This window comes from Bubalus bubalis, chromosome 2 (genome assembly GCF_019923935.1).
Source record: "Bubalus bubalis isolate 160015118507 breed Murrah chromosome 2, NDDB_SH_1, whole genome shotgun sequence".
In the NCBI taxonomy this organism is placed as follows: domain Eukaryota; kingdom Metazoa; phylum Chordata; class Mammalia; order Artiodactyla; family Bovidae; genus Bubalus; species Bubalus bubalis.
The window spans coordinates 119858886-119877551 of record NC_059158.1 but is presented as its reverse complement, the minus strand read 5'-3'; the positions used below and the strand labels follow the sequence as shown (position 1 = coordinate 119877551).

Below are 18666 nucleotides of genomic sequence, written 5' to 3'. Positions count from 1 at the left end.
AAGTACCACAAAGGGCTTTCCTGGTGACTCAGATGGTAAAGAATGCACCTGCAATGCGGGAGACCTGGGTACAATCCCTGGGTTGGGAAGATCCCCTGGAGGCAAACCACTCTAGTATTCTTGCCTGGAGAATCCCCAAGAACAGAGGAGCCTGGCAGGCTACAGTCCATGGGGTTGCAAAGAGTTGGACATGACCTAAGCGACTCAGCACACAGCACAAAGTATCACATAGGGTAAACTCCACGTCCAAAAGACATAAATGCAGTTGAAACAGTTATATAATCTACAGTGCATTTGAGAAAAATATGGCAAGTTTTCAGGAAAAGCACAAATAATACTAAGATAAATCATCTTGTATGTATAGGCTTGTGTGTGTGTCTGTATGTGTTTGTGTGTGTGGAGAGAGAGAAAGAGAGAGAAAGACTGAAACACACACACACACACACACACACACACACACTATACATACACAAAGACAGAGAAAAAGAGACAGAGACAGAAACAGAAACAGAGACAGAAACAGAGACTTTTCACATGGCTTCAGATAAATTATTGTGTATCCTGGTGGACATCTCCAACTCACCCCTAAAATAATAACCATGATAAGTTTCTTAAGGTCAATATTATCCTTAAATCATTTGCATTGAATATTCTCCATTTGCCAGATCTAGTCTGGAATTTGCCCCTTGCTCCCACCGTTTCCAGAGCCTGAACTCGACCAACAGGTTTCCTAGCCCAAGAGAGACCTCTGGAGGAACTCAAAGCTTTAGAGGAGAGGATTCAGTTTTATTCTCTGGACACTCTCCCCCCATTAGGGTCTGGTTTGGCAATTACTGAATTGTTCTACCTGCTGATCCCCTGTTCTTTTGCTACAGACCTTTTCAGGCTTCTTAAGTGAGTCTGCCCCTTGTTTCTTCAGTCCTGGGGCAGTAAAAGCTTTCTGCTATTGCAGACTCATTTGTTGCATTCCCATCCCTGTGAGTTTCCTTTTAATCCTTCCCATATCTTTGCTCTGCTGCTGCTGCTGCTAAGTCGCTTCAGTCGTGTCCGACTCTGTGCGACCCCATAGACGGCAGCCTACCAGGCTCCCCCGTCCCTGGGATTCTCCAGGCAAGAACACTGGAGTGGGTTGCCATTTCCTTCTCCAATGCATGGAAGTGAAAAGTGAAAGTGAAGTCGCTCAGTCGTGTCTGACTCTTTGAGACCCCATGGACAGCAGCCTATCAGGCTCCTCCGTCCATGGGATTTTTCCAGGCAAGAGTACTGGAGTGGGGTGCCATTGCCTTCTCTGCATATCTTTGCTAAAGGTCCCTTAATTAATGCATTTCACTTGCACCTCTTGAGTGTGTCATCTTTTTAATTTTCAGAACCCTGACCAACAAATTATGAAAAATGATAACTCCTAGATCTCAAATGTGTATCTAACCAGGGAGGGCACAATAGTTTTCTAGCAAATTTCCATATGGCTAAAGTACTGAGTATTAACTATTATAGATACTGCAAATCCTAAAACAAAATCAAGAGAAAGTATGAGATTAATTTCCCTTTGATGTGCAGATAAATGTAGCATTCTTTGATTTGCACCATAGAATACTTTTATGTTGTTCCTGCTTGTGTGTTTTTAGACCCATTAAACTAACACCTGTGCTTAGAGAGGCTAAATATAGGTGATAGGAAATTGGACTAAAGTGTTCATCAGGAATAAATGAATAAGGAAATGTATAAGGAAACATGAAAACTGAAGCATGGGAAATATTTGAAAACACCATTTTGAAGTAAACTTTGATCTTGAGTTTTCCAACAAAAAGAGTAAATTATACACTTTGGTGCATTTCACATGTAACAAATTGCAGCTATATAATTGTTGTGTTGTTGTTTAGTCATTAAGTTGTATCCAACTCTTTGCAACCCCATGGGCTGTAGCCTGCTAGGGTCCTCTGTCTGTAGGATTTGCCAGGCAAGAATACTGGAGTAGGTTGCCATTTCCTTCTCCAAGTTACATAATTATGGAAGAAAAACAAAACATGCTAATATGCTACATACATTGTGTAGGTAAGGTATTACCTGACTCTTCCAAATGTAGATCAAATTCATTGCCACAACAACAGACCTGAATTACACTTAAGAACTTTTTTTTCACAGGATGCTTCTTCATTCTTAGAGGGATCTAGTATATCATTCTATATTTCTATATATTGGATTCCCAACATTTAAAGATATGCAATATCTTTTTGTAATGGGTACCTAACTTGATCACATTTTACCTCAAATATAGAGAAATGTGCTTAACTAATACTCTAATAATGACAACTGATTCCACCTTTAGAAATTTTTGTATTTGATGACACTACTATGTCCTATCTGGTGAATTCATTAGAGAGGCTCTTAAGTAATAGTATCAAGAAAGAAATCTGGACATTATAAAATTGACTTCCATTTTAAAGATTTTAAAAATTAATGAAAATTAGAAATTATTATTTTAAGATGAGGGCATTCAGTCCCAGAGAGAGATAAAGTGACTTATCCAAGGTCATATAGTAAAGTGGTAGTAGAGATATAAATCAGACACTCCAATCCAGTGCCCTTTCTGTTAGTTCAGAGTGCTAAACATATCAGAGAAAGTATAGATCACAAAACATATTAGTAATTTTCATAATTGCTTCATTTGTATGTAAAACTTTCACTGCTGGTAAACCGAGTTCAGAAGTGGAAGTTTCATCTGATTTGGTCAACCTATACTGTATTCTATATGTCAATTTTGTGATAAAAGTATTTTATCACAATCTAGATGAAATGCTCTATAACTTGAAAGATGTTTTATTTCACTTTCTATCTCTCCTGCCAACTAATCTTAAGATTTTACGTCAAGCATACTTTTACTTTAGACTTCATCTTTTCCATCAATAATAGGAAAAGTTGATACTAGATAGTTAATGGAGGCCTTTCCAGTGGAAGCATTACATATATTTTTAACAACTCTTCAAGTAGGAAAAATGTCCACAGACTGAAGGCTGCACTATCTGTGAAAACCCCAAATATGATGAAAATTTCCCAAATATGTCAATGGAACACTAAGTGGTATTTCAACTTCAATTAGTCACCCTGTAATTATTTTTGATATTAAAAAAACAAACTATAAGCTTAGTTATATCATTCAATATAGTGTAAATTATATGGTTGGGAAGATCCCCTGGAGAAGAAAATGGCATCCCACTCCAGTACTCTTGCCTGGAAAATCCCATGGATGGAGGAGCCTGGTAGGCTACAGTCCATGGGGTCACAAACAGTCAGACATGACTGAGCGACTTCACTCACTCATAGTGTAAAATCTCCAGGGATGTTGTAAATTTTCACCAGGTTAAAAATTTGAAAAGTCAATTTACAAGTTTGAGATCACTGTGGATTTCACAATCCACATGATTATTTTATTAGCTGTTCAGTTATTGGAGATTTTACTAATACTAAAATATTGGAGATTTTACTAATATTAAAATGATGCTTTTGATCCATATGATGTATTTCTTTTGTCCCTGCTGCTGGTGATACTGCTGCTGCTGCTAAGTCGCTTCAGTCATGTCAGATTCTGTGCAACCCCATAGATGGCAGCCCACCAGGCTCCCCCTTCCCTGGGATTCTCCAGGCAAGAACACTGGAGTGGGTTGCCATTCCCTTCTCCAATGCATGAAAGTGAAGTTGCTCAGTCGTGTCTGACTCTTAGCGATCCCATGGACTACAGCCCACCAGGCTCCTCCATCTTCCTGGTAAGAGTACCGGAGTGGGGTGCCATTGGCTTCTCTGTACTAGGGCTTAAATAAATGGGATTCTTACGTGGGCTATTTAAAGCAAAATTGCATTAAATTTTTCTGCCTGGAGAACAAAGCTAGGGAATCATTGGCAAGTTAACAGGGAAAAAGTTGGAATATCACACACATTTTAGGAAGATGGTACTCTTTTAAGAACAGCCATTTAAAAATATGGAGCAGTTATTTTCAGGAAGAAAATTCAATAGAAAATTATCCTCTGCCCCCATCTCTCTCACACATGTCTCCTGCTGAAGATCTAATTCTTGCTATCAGTATATTTAGTCATTTTGTGGTGCTGGTAATCACCTTAAAACTCTAAATTCTTCCTGGGAACAAGAAGAGATCCAGAATGAGTTCATTCTTACACTAATGGAGGCAACCTCAGTTTTATTTTCAAGTGAATTTGTTGAGCTGATCACATCTCTCTCCAAATGGCGACAAAATGATCATTGGGGTTAATAGCTGTATTTTCTGGTAAAAGTGAAATTGAAATTACATACCTTGATTTAAAGCTATCTGGTGGCATGAGTTCCAAAGTATGAGTTGGTCCATATAGGTTTACAACATATAATTTGATTGTTGGGTTCACTTGACCTGCCTTTGAGAAAATGAAAGTTGCAATGCAAACATATTAAGCATTAGAATATATTGAGAAAGAAAGAAAATGCATTTTGATTCTTTTGCAATTTTGTGTTAGAATGGGGAAAACGTTTAATTTCTCTGAAGTAGAAATGATTTTAAATTCAACAACTTGATTGCTTTCAATTGTTTTTGTAGATTGCTGCTTCTCAAGCATTTTAGTCAGACAATTAAAGGTGATAGAAAATCATGATGACTTTATTCATTAGGCAGAACTACTGTGTTCTTCCCCTAGAATGACACTAGAATGGCTGGCTTTACAAAACAACTCACACTATAGGATATGAAATGCAAAGGGAAGAGAGCTTGGTTAATTTAAAAGTAAGAAGAGGAAGAAGAAAGAAAAAGAAAACATACCAAATCCTGGTGCTTAAAATTCCACAATACCTAATCTACTCCATGCATTAGTCATCACAGGCTTTCTTTTAAATTATAACAAATACTAAAATGAGGTATAAATTCCCTTAGGATGTAGTATGGAGCAGATTGCCCTCACTATGCACCAAGCTTGAAGACTAGAAAGACAGTGAACTGTAATTTGAGTCTATTAAATCAAAATTTGTGAATAGTAACTAGGCTGTATAGCAGTTAGTATGTTTCTGGATCCTCATGTGTGTTAAAGCACCACATGAATTATCTTATTGTATGTTCCTACTACAGTCCTAAGACCTATTTAAAACCATTTCCCAGATGGAGAAGCTAAGCAAATTGTTCAAGGTGAAGCATCCAATAACTAAGGGAGCCAGTATTTAACCCCAGGATGCTCTTAACTGCTCTAGGTCTGCTTCAGTTCATTCCTAGGCAATCATCATCTAAGTTTTTAAAATATACTGTGAACTTTTAGGGAGCAGACCTGGAAACTTAAATCAACGTATCGCAAGTATGTTGGGTGAATGAATGAAAGACTGTTTGTGTGAATAAATAATAGAATCAACTGACTACTTGTAGCTCAATGTGTTTCTAAAAAACACATCATCATCATTGTGGTCTAGCTGCTTTGTGAAGAGAAGACCAAGTGAGATATACAAAGGACAAGGAAATTAAAAGTGAGCTGAATTAAAAGACCTGGTAAAAATCAAAGGAGAATAATAGTGCTGATTTAAAGATAATGAAGATTCACATTCAAGGAATTGGTACTAACAAAATCCAGAGTTAAATTAGGACCAGAAGCAACATGATGTGTTCCACCAACAATCAGTAATAGCTCCTCAAGAACATCTTTTAACTTATTAAAAATAAGGAGCATGGAGGGGAGGGAGGAGGGATGAATAGATGAAGAAACAGGATTTGTAGAGCAGAGAAAAATACTCCGTATCTTTCATTACACATCTGTCCAAATTCATAGAATACATGAACCAAGGTTGAACCATAATGCAAACTCTGGACTTCGGGTGATTACAATGTGTCAATGGGGCTTCATCAGTTGTATCAAACCCACAACTCTAGTGGGGGATGTTGAGTGGCAAAAGGGGTTATATATGGCACAAATATCTTCTTTCCCTCAAGTTTGTTGTGAATCTTCAACTGCTCTGAAAAAAAGAAAGTCTTCATTTAAAAAAACTGACTAGTACATCTGTGGAAGTGTATCACACACAAGTCAGGAGTTTGATCCAAAGAAAGGAGTCTGGAAAAGCTTTCATTTTAGAAATGTGGTGACCATAAACAGAGATTATGAAAATGGTTCATATGATAAAGGCCTTCCTGGAAAATAAGCAATGAACCTGCCTCACAGAGAAGCCTCTGGTGCCAAATTTTGTAAAGCTTTTCATTCTGAAACGCTCCAGGGCCTAGGTTCCTCTGCCTTGAGCAATATACCCTTCTTCCTCCCTTAGTAACTTTTTTTACATCACTTTTGTTTGAATTAAACTGCCATGTTCTGCCATGTAAGTATTGGTTTTTCTCTGTATTTTTTGAGTCTAATCATTTCTTTAGCTTGATCAAATATGCTAAAATTTAGGGTGGGGACACAGTATTTTGCAATGTCATTCAAAATGCTGTTCATTAGCCAGCAGAATAAATGAGAATTTTATAAATACAAATTCATGGCCCCAACTGGACCTATATTCATACTCAGAATAAGAATCTTGGGGTGTGGATCTATCTAAGAACCTGGCCTTTAACAAGATTTTTGGATAATTATAATTAGTATGCAAATGTTAACAAAATACTGATACATTAATATGTGCATAACTACATATAGATACATATTACTGCTCAGCAGTTATTAAAGGTGAACTTTCATGAAAATCATCCAGAGGTCCTGGAAAGCTTATTAAACCTATGATTGCTGAGCTCCACCTGCAGCATTTCTAATGTCTGGATGGGATGTGAGAATTTGCACTTCAAATAATTTCCCAGATGTGGCTGATACTGCTAGTAAAAGGGCTACATTTTGAGAACTGGTTCAGTTTACAAATCAGAGAAGTCTGGGTTCAAATTTTGACTGTTATTTACTGGAAATGGACATTGGATAGGACATGAAAGATTCTGAAGTATTATTTTATTTGATTATCAAAAATGAGACAATGTTTTTCTAAGAATATGTCACAGAAGTTTTGAGTCAAAATAGATTTTGTTTCTGTGGAAAACAACCATCTCATACTTTTGTTATATGGACTAACAAAAACGATGATTTACAAAGGTGCCCAAAATAGTATACATTTACTTAAATAACTAACTCATGAATTAAATATAATGGTTAGACACTGATTTTTCTAGTTTTTTTTACTGTGTTTATATTTTTTAATCTTTCAGTAAACTGATTAAAGACAATGACAAATTACATTAAATCGGATCAGTTTTTGTGAACTCTTATCAATGATGCATAATTCTATGACATACTTTGTTGAAAATACACATGGTTATTACCATATATTAAGGCAGTTTTTTTTTTTTTGTTTGTTTTTTTCTGATCTATAAGACTGTAAGGATAACTGGTATTCCAGTTAGCTTCCATGTGGCCAAAACCAAACATTAAGCTGTTTCTAAAATTCAGCTGTTTACAATTCTATAATCTCAATTTGATTTCTTTCCATGGAGTTTTGAAATTAAGTGCACATTGCAAATTCACTTGTACCTTTTAATATTTGAATTGCTTCAATAGTTTGCAAATTAGAGGAGTTCATCTATTGGGCTTTTATGGTTAATTTGCTACAAAGACTGAAAATCCACAGAATCCTCCCTCTATGATTCTGAAACACAAGCCTCAATAATAATTAACCTTATTTTACTGGCAACCAAATTGTCATTAAACGAGATAATGTTTTAATTAAGAAGATTAACCTGAGGTTATTGAGATATAACTGTGTATCTTTTTTGTGCTGAATTGCTAACAATAGGGTATTTTATGAGTTCTGAATCATGCTGAATTAAGTAAAATACAAATATATTTGTTTAGTGTAAGTATTTCATTAGAAATCTGACCACATTGGGTATTTGCTGCACTCATTTTAATCTAGTTTAATTTGAAGCACAATTTAGTGTGAATTCTATGCATTACTGAAAAGTCTAAAGGACAACTTTTTGAAAGTTTATTGCATAAGTAAGAGCAAATCAAAATAACATATTTGTTAGTGGAAAAATTAACAAACATTTCTTTTTTAAACCAGAGTAGAAAATAATGAGATTTTGAAAATTCCAGTAATAGACTCAAAATGATACTGAAGTTTATTCTGAGAACAGGATGAAAACCCAAAACTAGTTTCTTCGAGCTCTGTTGCCTTAAGTATCTGCAGACATTTCTACTGACAACCACCTGAGGACTTGGAATTCTTTCTCTTTGGCCACTCTATGTCTTGTCTTTATTTATAATACTCCTTAACGGTAGTTATGGAGAAGGCAATGGCACCCCACTCCAGTACTCTTGCCTGGAAAATCCCATGGACGGAAGAGCCTGGTAGGCTGCAGTCCATGGGGTCGCTAAGAGTCGGACACGACTAAGCGACTTCACTTTGATTTTTTACTTTCATGCATTGGAGAAGGAAATGGCAACCCACTCCAGTGTTCTTGCCTGGAGAATCCCAGGGATGGGGGAGCCTAGTGAGCTGCCGTCTATGGAGTCGCACAGAGTTGGACATGACTGAACCGACTTGGCAGCAGCAGCAGCAACGGTAGTTATGGATACACTCAGGACCTTTATTATGTAACACACATCATGCATTAGATATGAGGCTTCCCAGTGGTGCTGGCGGTCAAGAATCTGCCTGCCAATGCAGGAGATGCAAGAAGCACAGGTTGATCCCCTGGAGATATATAATTTATTACATATATAGCATGTGTGGGGCTTCTCTGGTGGCTCAGTGGTAAATAATTCACTGTAAGACAGGAGATGTGGATTTGATCCCTGGGTCGGGAAGATCCCCTGGAGGAGGGTATGGCAACCCACTCCAGTATTCTTGCCTGTAGAATCCCAAGGGCAGAGGAGCCTGTTGGGCTACAGTCTGCTGGGTCACATAGAGTTGGACAGAACCAAAGCGACTGAGCATGCACATGTAACATGTTTGATGCTGTCTATGGAAGTTACTCATACAGAGCTGAGTCATTTGTACTTAATGGAGCCACCAGAGCTCCACGTCTATTAGTTAACTTGACAAGGAGATATTTTGATTCCAGCTACATCTTCTGAGATACAAGTTAACCTCTGGTAGTTTTACAGAGAGACAGACAGAATCAATAAATTTGAGTTATTTCTCTGTTCTCAAAATAACTATGACTTTTATAAAAGGACATAACCTTTTAGAGCCTTATTTTGCCCATTTGTAAACCAGAGGAAGTTGTGAAGAGGGTCAAATAAAGAAAAAAAGTGAAATGTCTCTATGAAAATATATAGCATATTATTAGCATACATGATTTACCCAATTAATACATAAACATTATTTTTATTTTATGCCTACTTACTATTAAAAATATTAATTAAATGATAACATAAATAACAATACATTGTCTAGGTTTGTCAATACAGAATCTTCTGATTTACTGCTAACTTATTTAGATTTTCTCAGGTGTTTTTATATTTCCATTTGTTTGCCACAGACAATAAAATTTTAAGGCCTAGGAGTGTCCAAGTTCAAGCACCAAGTCTGTAACAGAGAAGGCAACTTGAAGATGCAGCTATGACATATGGCTTTTCTGTTGAATCCTAAAATCCCCACTTCTCTTGGGAAATTAATTACAGAAAGTGGCCCCGTCCCTGGATTTGACTTTATGCCCTTCATGTAGTGCACACACTGAACATTCTGAGTGACTGTCCTGCCTCTTGACATGCTGTTTTCACTACAAAGACCTATTATTAATTTTGTATTTACATGGTCAGGTGAACTTTAATTATAAGTAAATCCAATGGGATGAGAATCTATTTCAGAAGTCTTTTCACTTTTTTTCTGGTAAAAATAAAGGTGCAGGTATGTTATACTGGCATAAGCTGTCATCCATAAAATATGGGTAAATCTACAACTGGAGAAGACATAAGGATTTTACATGAAGTACCATACAAACGTCTTGGGTGATATAATTATTTAGTTGCTAGGTCAAACTGCCATATTTTCCTGAGGAGCGTTGAGTACATGTGTTTTCAGATCTATGCCCAGAAAATGGCCTAAAAATGATATTTCAGAATGGTGAAATCAGATTCTTCTTAATCCTGCTGCCTTCCATAGCTGCCAGTCAGTCACACTGATATTACAGCCTACCGGAAGGAAGATGGGATGGGGAGAGAGAAAGCACAGAATCTCCATGAGCAGTCTTCTCATCCCTCCTAATATTCACTCCTTTACTTCCTCCTGTCCCCAGGAGTCTTGTGGATGACAGGAATATCAGCAGTCACCTCCCCCTCCCACCGACCACACCTTCATTGCAGAAGTAAAGAATGCATGTGATGAATAATTTTTCCAGTACTCTGCATAGTAGTTACAGTAATGCATACATTTAAAGGTACAGTCTATTGTACTTTGTAAACACAACATACAACTCACTAAAGAAATGGCTTAAAAACAGCTTCTAAATAAAATCAACAGCCACCTCTTACCTCCTTAAGAGTTAAAATGTGTAAACTGGAATTTAAAATTTTTCTATGACTTCTTTACATGACTAATGTCTAGGGCTACTTCACTTTTTCTTTTTTTTGTACACATGGGGAAAATGAGCTTTAAAGCAAGAATGACATTAATTATAAATGACATATAAGAGAAAAGCCAATACACTCCAGATGTTTCTGCAGCCTGCTTTCAGAGGCCTTACCCAACACTTAAAAGTAGCTTTGCTGAATAAAAATATACCAAGAGACTCAAAAGGCAAATTGATTTATGACCTTGTTACTGAGCATATACTCTGTGGATGACCAAGGCTGACTTCAGGGTATCAGAAGAAGAGCGGGATTTTTCTAAACCTCCATGGTGAATATGACTTCTTTCTATTTTCATGTAAGATGCAAAGGTTGGAGATGGAAATGGCAACCCACTCCATACTCTTGCCTGGAAAATCCCATGGATGGAGGAGCCTGGTAGGCTACAGTCCATGAAGTAGCAAGGAGTCGGACACGACTGAGCGACTTTACATCACATTAAAATATTTAAACACTTTTGAGGAAAAATACTTATAATAAATTTTCATCATGAGAACTCACTATCACTCCTTAAAAAGATATCCATTATTTGTTCTTCAGTAGCAGTTTGTTTTCACAGAGGATATGGCAAGAATGGATTGGTGGAGTCAGGGCCTGTGGGCTTAGCATTAGGAATAAGAGAAATTGTGCTACTCATAGAAAAAATAGTTTTGCTATCTGAGCAAGAGTTTCATATTCACTTCACACAATAAAACAATTCCAGCTATTCCAGCTATGCCTGACTATGGCTCTGCCCAGCATTTTATAAAGTATGTTCCAGAGTATGCTCTGCCAAAAGAATACTGATGTTAATATTAACACTAATAAATTCTCTAGGCTTAGTCTATTCCTTATTGGTGATTCTTTATGTTTAGTCTATTTTTTTAGTGAGATTCTTTATGTTTAGTCTATTCCTTACTGGAGATCCTTTATGCTTAGTCTATTTTTTATATGAGATTTATAATACACATTAGCATACAATATATTAACTGCTCTGAGAAATCATCTGAAAAAAACTAGATGTTTTTATTAACCAAGAATTCCCAGCTTATTTGACTGTGATAAACAACTCACAGAATATACCTCGGAGAAACCTTTGCCCTGGCATCAGTGCTGACTTATGTTTTCTCACTCTCTTTTTAACTGTGAAAGTGAGAGATAAAGACTGAGAGCATCAAAGGGAAAGAAATGAAGCAGAAGCTCCTGCAATCTTGAATCATCTTCACCTGGGCCTATGCAAACACAGTGGATAGACTATTGCATGCTCTTAAAATCGTGAGTCTGTCGACTAGTAAGGGGGTTTCTTTAATTCTCCGAAGACAACTTGTTTCTGAACCAAGAATACTATTGATCAACTCACTGGTGCAGAGAGAAGGGGAACAAACTAGCATTCCCACAGGACTTACCTTAGGATATGGATACTGCTTTCCTTTGGGATACAAAGCTCCAGTAAACCGAGGGATAACCATGTTAGGCACCAAGGAATCATTTATCATTAGGAAGGCGAGCCTTTCTCCATCTGGTGACCACCAGTGGGCGATGTGAGAATGCAGAAGTTCCTCTAGAATAAATGAGTGTTAGTTTGAAACCAACTGTAGATGTGGGCTCATTGACCCACAAATGTCTGTCCTTGAAATCTCCATTGTACATAAATATTTTCTACACAGTGTGGTGGACTTGATTCAATTTCATGGAGAATTCTCTATTTTCAGGTTACCCTTTCAGTCTCAGGAAAACCAGAGGCAAAGGAAGGAAAGAAGAAAGCAGTGAAGTTAGGATTTCGTGGATTGCCAGCAATTTGAACAGAGGTGAAAGTACAATGGAAGTAAAAGGAATAAGAAGAGGAGAAGAGTAGTTGAAGACTGAAATATGACACTAATCATATCTGTGTCATCATTCATATTTGCATTCAGTCACATTTCCATCCTCTTATCATCAAACTAGTTGAATACCCTGCAGATTAAACTATTTTAAAATCTAAGGAAATAAAAATATACTACATACCTTTTGTGTGACCCAAGATCCACTATCCACATTAATATATCTGATTTCTGGCCCAGGAAATTAACTTGTATGAACTCTATCAAAAGAGCTCCCATGCACTCTAGAGTATGGCCATTCTGGTCCTTTGGCAAGACATTATAAGGAGACGAGTAAAATGGCCATATGCATTCCCTTGACTATGACCTATAATGTCACCCAAGACTTGCTGTGTATGTTAAATGATGCTACTCTCCCATCAATGCAGCCTCATCCACACGATTTTCTCCTTTTGTATCTGATAATGGCTCACTTCTGTTACCATAGAGGTCATCATTGCCTGGCTGCTATTAGTCTAGATTATAGTTCTGCTATTTATCTTTTTGTAAATAAACCCCTTTCAAATTATTGAATATGCTAACTCTTTTCCTTTTAAGACCCAGAAAAGAGAGCTTCAAATTTAGATTCTGAGACTAGGTTGGAGATGTATCTATATCTATCTACATCTATATATTGATGTTAATCTATATCTGTCTATCTGTATGTATATCTTTTATGTGATAATAAAATTTCCTGGGGGAACTGGAGCATAGATAATCCATAGTGAGGTTTGGAATCACAAATAATCAATTGTCACTGGTGATGACATAGGATGAAATGCAGCTAGAGAGGAAAAGTGTTGGAAGGACAAGTGGTTGTGACACTCAGCTGTTGCAGCAAGGGCAACTGTAAAGACTGTGAGTTTTTACGAGACCTCAGAGGGATTACATAGAAATAAACAGAAATTGAAATCATGACCACTAAATCAGGAAAACACGAAAGGTAGCCATAACAACTTTGGTGTTCCTCTCTTCTTTGGTGAGAGGTCCCACATCTGATGGAAGGGCAGATGTGGCTGAGGTCTAAGTTGTATTGCAGAGCTGAATCACAAAGTATGGGTTGAACTCCACTTGTTTTTTAAAGCTGAGAGCAGTATTGGGGAAGTATTTGGAGTTGACACAGTATAAGAATGCTTAGGTAGATGTGTGTAGCACACTCAATGCTTTTTGGACCAGTCTCATGAATAACCAGTTTTACAATGGAATGTTGGCTAAAGATTTTGAACCTCAAAATTTCCACAAATCTTCTTGCTGACTGAGGCAACCTCTATCCAAGGGAGCTAGACCTGCTCTGCATAAAGGCAGAGTATAAAATGAATTCCTGTAAAGTTTATGAGTTGGCATCCCTAGGGAAGAATAGGATATCTCTTATCAAGTGAGAGAAGATTTATTTGGATTGTATTTCTTTAAAAGTTTAAAGGGCCTACACTTAATTTCTAACATAATTCCACGGTGATAAGAGAGCAGACTCTGTACGATTTCAATATCTTTAGACCATGAAATTTTTGCATCTTGTTTTATATTCCTGGATATGTTCCACTGTCCCTTGGTTTAGTCTGTGGGAACTTGAATAGATTTTGTATGCTGCTATTGTGTGAAAATTATATAAACCTTAAGTATGTTGAATTAGTTCATAGTGCTTTTTCACGTCTATTATATCCTTCTACTTTTCTGTCTTTCATTCTATTAATTTTTGAGAGCTTGATATTGAAACTCCAACTAAAAATCTTAATTTATCCACTTAAAATTAATTGCTATATGTAGTGGAACTATATAACCTTGTTCTGTATTTTCTTCTGTAAATGTGTCTTCTGTAAATGTGTCATCATATTTGCATAATTTTAAAAATTAAAAAAAAAGTGTAGAGGTCCTGGACTCAGGATTTTGAAGAACATAAACCATATTCACACATGTTGGCCAGTTTTGCTCCCAGGTTCCCTGGTGACTCAGATGGTAAAGAATCTCCCTGCAATGCAGGAGACCCAGGTTCAATCCCTGGTTCAGGAAGGTCCCTAGAGAAGGAAATGGCAATACATTCCAGTATTTTTCCCTGGAGAATTTCATGGACAGAGGAGCCTGGCAGCTCCTCTGTGACCTTTGGGGTCACAAAGAGGTAGACATTACTAACCAACTTTCACTTCACTTAAATCTGTAAAGCTGCCAGTTCTGAGTAGAACCTGAGCAGGAGAAGGCTGTGTAACATATCAGGGCCATGGTGCAACCTTCCCTACCATCTTCACCTTGTGACCCAGAGATATGATAGTGATATAAGCATCCATGGCAAACTGATTTTGTGTGCAACTCCTGACAATTACCATATGACAGTTGAACCACAGGCATTACAAGGTTTACAGAAAGGCCATTTTCTCCTGTGCTGATAAATATTCCCCAATTCAAAGGCAGCTCTCTATTGAGCTATAGTAAGCCTGGCCATGGGATGCCAAGTGACGATGCAACCAAACTACCAGTTATGAACTGATTTCTATCTGATTCAGTGACCACAAAACTAAACATATACAGCTATATTCCACTATAAGATAGAAGGGGTTTATATGGAACTAGACCAGAACATATAGATGAACTCTACATACAGGCATCTTCTACTTTATCCTCTTTCTTTTATTTCACATCTGTGCCTCAGGGTGTGTTTTCTAACATAAACTGGCAGAGGAGGAATAAATGCAAGCCTGGTTTATGGGCAGTTTTGCATGATGTACTTCAGCACATTGGAATTAGAAAGGCTCTGCTTCCCTTGTGGCACAGCTGGTATAGAATTTGCCTGCAATGCAGGAGGCCTGGGTTTGATCCCTGGGTTGGGAAGATCCCCTGGAGAAGGGAAAGGCTACCCACTCCAGTATTCTGGCCTAGAGAAGTCCATGGGGTTGCAAAGAGTCAGACACGACTGAGCAACTTTCACTTCACTGTACTATAATCTGATTCAGGAGTGATATTAAAAGACTATAACAAACATAAACTCCCCCAGTTGGAAGGCTTTTGAACAAGATATATATTTTCCACTTCTTGTGGAAGGAGACTTGGATTAAAGCATGGGGTCAATCCAGACTTCTGCACAGGAACTAATAAAAGAGTCCACCTGGTCAGGGATAGAGAAAAGTAAAATTACAGAATTAGTGACAGGAAGTCTAGGGAAAGGTAAGTGTATGGACTTGTCAGAAGGTGTAAAAATATAAACATTTGACTATATTAGTGTCCAGCTTAATTCAATCAGAGCATATCCATAGCAGAGGAGGTTCTCAATGATCCAATCACAGTAGGGCGACCAAGTGCATGTCAGTTTGCCACCGTGACCTGTCAATATTAGTGATCATTAATAAACCCTTCACACGCCATTATTTACCAGAAGACCCAGTTGACTACCTGATGACAGGTGGACTACATGGAAACTCTTCCATGAAGAAGGGGTAGCATTGCAATTACAGAGATAGACACATGGTCTAGGTATAGTTGTGCATTTGCTGCCTTTAGTCCTATCAGTACCGCTCTTCATGGGTTTACAGAATAACTTATACATTACCACAATAACTCACACTATGCCACCTCCAAACAGTAACTATTTGTAGCAAAAAGAGGGGCAATGGGCTCAAATGGGATTCACTGATTTCATCATGTCCCTCATTAGCTGTACATACCTAGCTTGACAGAAGAGTAAAACAGCCAGCTCTATCTCGGTTTTGGCACTATTTGTTTGACAATATTCTTGAAGTTGGGATGTTATCCTACAGATATTAGTGTCCTACTTAATGTCCACCTGAGTACACCCACAGCAGAAGAGGCTCTGTGCTCCTCCTGAATTACTAGGAAGCATAGGTCTAGGTTAAGGGTGTAAAAGTGTAATGTTCTCTTTCACTATCACACCAGTAATCCATTGGGCACATTCTGTTTCTTATTCTTATGATAATGCGCTTGGTGGGTTTAGAAATCCTCATGCCCAAAGGAGGATCGCCTCAACAAGGAACAAAGCCATAATTCTGTTCCTCTGAATTGAAAACTGAAATTTCTCTCTGACCATTTTGGGCTCAGTATGACTGGGGGCAAAAAAAACTGACAGAAAAAATAGTCACTGTGCTGGGTCCAAGGATTAATCTCATTGCCAGGAAGATAATGTGCCTTTACTATAAAAAAAAGGACAAGGAAGAATCTATTTGGAATTTAGCAGATTCACAAGTATTCTCTAGTCTAAATCCATCTAATTTTCCAATTCTACATTTCCATACTCCAGTTTCCATTTTAATGGAAAACTAAAATGGTTGCAACCTAATTAGGAAGAGGAAGCAAAGGAATAAGATTTATCAGGAATAAAGTCTTGGTTTGATGCACCAGGTAAATAACCTGTCTATTCTAAATGCTGGCAGAAGATAAAGGGGAAAAAGAATGAATAGTTGAAGGTGTTCTGATTACCAATTAAAGTCTTATGATAAGTTTTTTTTTCTTAATAGGGGCATTTACCCCCAAATCTCCTATGAAGAACACAAGTATTTGGCTGTAGCTATCAATTTCATACAGGAATATTACTGGACTAATATTACTCTACAATGAAACAGTACCAGATGGGACTTTGTATGCTCTTATTTTGACACCACAACCTTTTCATTGGAAAAGAATATTCCCATGGTGTCTAGTCTAAGTATGGCCAATATGAAACCAGGCAAATCAAATAAAGAGAAAAGAAGTTAGTACATGGCATTTATTCCTTTGGTTCCCACCCATGAAGTCATGTAGGTCTGGCTCTGTTCCTCAACCAAAGCTTACTGCTTCTAGAACTGTGAAAATCACACATTTCCCTCCTTCTAGGTCCTAGTAATAGCTGCCACACCTCTTCAGATTTTAATGGCTGAATTATTACTAGTCCCAGGTTGGATATTCCTTGTCATTTTTAAATGGCTCCTTCACAGATAAAGCTGAATACTATTTTGATAGTGACTTCCCCCCCCCCCCCCAGTAATGATCCTGACACTGATTTACTCAAGTAACTTAAAATTCAGATGAGGAGACATGAGTCATCCACATAACACACTGAAGAAAAAACATGCTAAATGACAATTGAGTGTTTAACCTTAAGTCTTATGAGACTTGTAGGTACAGAGAGATCACAGTGTGTTGCCCAAAATCAACACTCAGGGTTTCTAAGAAACAGGTACTGTCCTGGGTGCTGAAGTATGTATGCTGCTGCTGCTCCTGCTAAGTCGCTTCAGTCATGTCCGACTCTGTGCGACCCCATGGACTGCAGCCCACCAGGCTCCTGGTCCCTGGGATTCTCCAGGCAAGAATGAAGTATGTATACACAAGTACTTTCCAAGAAAAGAAGGTCTCCAATTTGAGGGCACTATTCAATAGAAACTAGACACTATCTGCTCTTATTTATTTTAGAGTGACTTACGCCTAGTTTCTCCTCACAAAAATGCCAAAATAGCAAAGTAGTACAAAAAGTTATGTGACTTCCTTCAGGTATAAAAATAAAGCTAACCAAATAGAAAGGAGATAGATGAAAAAAATCTTTAATGTGAATTTGTTTAAAAGTCCTCTTGGACAAGGCAGTTCTTTAATTGCAACTCAGAGGGACTTTTACTCATGGATTTAAACTTCCTGTAATTATATCATACTATTTACAAACAATGCATTTTACAAATCGCATCCCATTCCATTTCATTGTCTCTATTATACTGATTTAGAAAATCTCACTGCAGAGCAGATGGAGTTTTCAACACATGTTGTTTTATATCACAAACACTTAAAAATATAGCCTAAACACAAAGCATTCACTGAAAACTAACTCATATATGATCATAGTGTTCAGATCAACATTTCTGAAAAGTAAGCTGATTTTATCCATTTGAGTTTATACATTTACATAGGATTTCCTGAGGATGTTACTGACCTGTGGTTTGTGGTTGAGTTTTCCCCTTACTGTTTGTATCTTACTGTCAACTTTTTGAAAGTATTGTCTATGTTCAAAACCTCTTGCTTCCCATTTACACTTCCATCCACTGAAATCTTGCTTATGGCACCACCAATTGGCTGATTGTGCTATTATCAAATTCTGATAGCAAATCCAACAGCAACTTTGGAATCCTTAGATGTTTTGACCTTGGATTTGGCATCGTTGTTTACCATATATTCCTCTGGCTTCCATGGCTGCATCTCTAATTTATTTTCCTTTTATCTGTCACAGTTCAGTTTTACTGGGATTTAGTAAAAACTCAGTAACTATTTTTTGAATCAATTAATAGGTAAATGTGATTCCCTGTGT

At 37.4% G+C, this 18666-nt stretch overlaps 1 protein-coding gene across 2 annotated transcripts in view; it reads right to left on the bottom strand.

The window, feature by feature from the left end:
* The window catches only part of DPP10 (dipeptidyl peptidase like 10), a 793501-nt gene that overhangs the window by 117953 nt on the left and 656882 nt on the right, over positions 1–18666 (bottom strand). For both annotated transcript variants that reach the window (XM_025277255.3, XM_025277261.3), the window contains exons 9-10: positions 11946–12100; positions 4304–4401 (exon numbers count right to left, since the gene is read on the bottom strand). In XM_025277255.3, the coding sequence (XP_025133040.2) occupies positions 4304–4401; positions 11946–12100 (253 nt within the window). The remainder of the gene's footprint in view (positions 1–4303; positions 4402–11945; positions 12101–18666) is intronic.